At 43.2% G+C, this 2,010-nt stretch overlaps 1 protein-coding gene across 5 annotated transcripts in view; it reads right to left on the minus strand.

The window, feature by feature from the left end:
- Positions 1 to 2,010, minus strand: part of Top3a (DNA topoisomerase III alpha) — a 40,839-nt gene that overhangs the window by 21,076 nt on the left and 17,753 nt on the right. For all 5 annotated transcript variants that reach the window (XM_031354873.1, XM_031354871.1, XM_031354868.1 and 2 more), the window contains one exon: positions 1,382 to 1,457. In XM_031354873.1, coding sequence (XP_031210733.1) covers positions 1,382 to 1,457 — 76 coding nt within the window. The remainder of the gene's footprint in view (positions 1 to 1,381; positions 1,458 to 2,010) is intronic.

The following is a 2,010-nucleotide window of genomic DNA, read 5'->3' on the forward strand; positions in this document are numbered from 1 at the left end:
GGATTTGAACTCATGACCTTCAGAAGAGCAGTCAGTGCTCTTCCCCGCTGAGCCATCTCACCAGCCCCCTTAAAAAATATTTTAAAAGTTTTATAATTTTTAATTATGTGTATATGTGCATGCTAGTGTGTGGCACTTGTGCATTTGAATGTAGCTACCTACTGGAAAGGGCCAGAGGTACTCCCTAGAGCTGGAGTTACAGGAGGTTGTGTGTGTCTGATATGTGTTAGGAATTGAAACCAAGTTTATTCAAAGAGGAGAATGTGTTCTTAACTACACAGCCATCTCTTCCACCCAGTATTTTTTTCAATATCCTTTTCATTTGTGTATATGTATGTATTTCCGTCTGAGCATATACTACAGGTGTGGGGGTGCCGTCAGAGGCCAGAAGAGGATGTTTGGGCCCCTGGAGGAGGAGCTACGGGTACTTGGGAGCTGCCCACCTGAGTGCTATGGACTCAACTTGGGTCCTTTGGAAGAACAGAAAACACTTCTCAGCACTGAGTGACCTCAGCCGTCTTTCCACTCGTATGCTGGTTCCTGGCAGTGAACACAGGTCAACAGGAGTTTGCTGGCCTGACAATTTTCTTTGCTGAGACAGGGTCTCACTATGCAGTCCGGACTGGCCTGGCACTTGCTATGTAGACCAGGCTGGTCTCAAACTGAGAGATCTGCTGGCCTTGGCCTCATGACAATTAACTTTTTTTTTGTTTGTTTTTTGCTTTGACAATTAACTTTTAAACAATAAATCATGCTTTGTAATTTTTTTCTAACACTGGCCTCAACCTTGCAATGATTCTCCTGCCCTCTCCTTGGGAGAGATGTGAGCCCACATTGTTCCATCTTACTTTGAAGCTTCTGTAGTTTACCTCAGGGTGAGATGGGAGCCAGAATGAACCATTCAGTAATATCTATTCCTTGAGTTTCATTTTTAAAGGCTTCATTTTGTTCTTTGGATGCTGAGTTTAGACTGGGGTGACAGCTCAGCATTTGAGAGTTCAAAATGAGTACCTGGGCGAGGCGAAGCCAGCCTGGACTACATGGTAAGACTCCGTCTCTGAAACAAAACACTTCATTTATGCAATAGGTAGAATATTTTTAAAGGCATGATACTGTTTGGGCATGGTGGTGTACACCTACCCCAGCAGCAGCAAATGGATTTCTATGAGTTCAAGGTTAGTCTCATCTACCTAGGTAGTATATTCCAGACCAGGCAAGTTTACATAGTGAGACTCTGTCTTAAACAAACAAACAAATAATCAATTTATTATATATACTGAGGTTGGTGGAAATTCCAATGCATTAAAAACATAGAAATCCATCAGTCCAGTGATTTCTGGTTGTTTCTCTCTCAGGGTCCCATATAGTCCAAAGCTCTTACCTTGATGTCTATAAAATTTTCTGGGCAATACTTTTCAATTTCTGCTTCAAAGAGGACAAGGGGATTGCAGCTGTGCCTAAATAGAAACAAAACCACAAAGGCCTTTATCAGCACAGACAGAGAGCTCTGCACTAAGAATGGATGACTACAGCAGGCTCACAAGTGGCCCTCCCACAGGAAATGGCCTAGAGAAGCTGGGGACATAGACGCAACTCAGAAGACTGAAGCAGAAGCATCACTAGGTCCCAGGAATTAAAAGCCAGTCTAAGCAGAACAGACCATGACTCAAAAACAAACCAAAACAAAAAACAAAATAACACCACCAACAAAAACCCAGCAACAAATAAAGCTAGGCGTAGTACCACATGACAGCTATCACTTGGGAAGATGAGTCAGAAAGACTGGAGAAAGAACAGGTCTCAAAAGACAGAGAAAAGGAAGAAAACTGGCCAGAGGATTAAAAGCTATGACTTTCTAAATAGCACACTGTCCACTCTTCCAAGCAGATTAACAGCACATGCAGAGAAAAAACTCTGGAATCCATTTATGCACATCTGCAATAGAATAAGCCGGGCGGTGGTGGCGCACGCCTTTAATCCTAGCACTTGGGAGGCAGAGGCAGGCGGATT

This window comes from Mastomys coucha, unplaced genomic scaffold (genome assembly GCF_008632895.1).
Source record: "Mastomys coucha isolate ucsf_1 unplaced genomic scaffold, UCSF_Mcou_1 pScaffold5, whole genome shotgun sequence".
Lineage (NCBI taxonomy): Eukaryota > Metazoa > Chordata > Mammalia > Rodentia > Muridae > Mastomys > Mastomys coucha.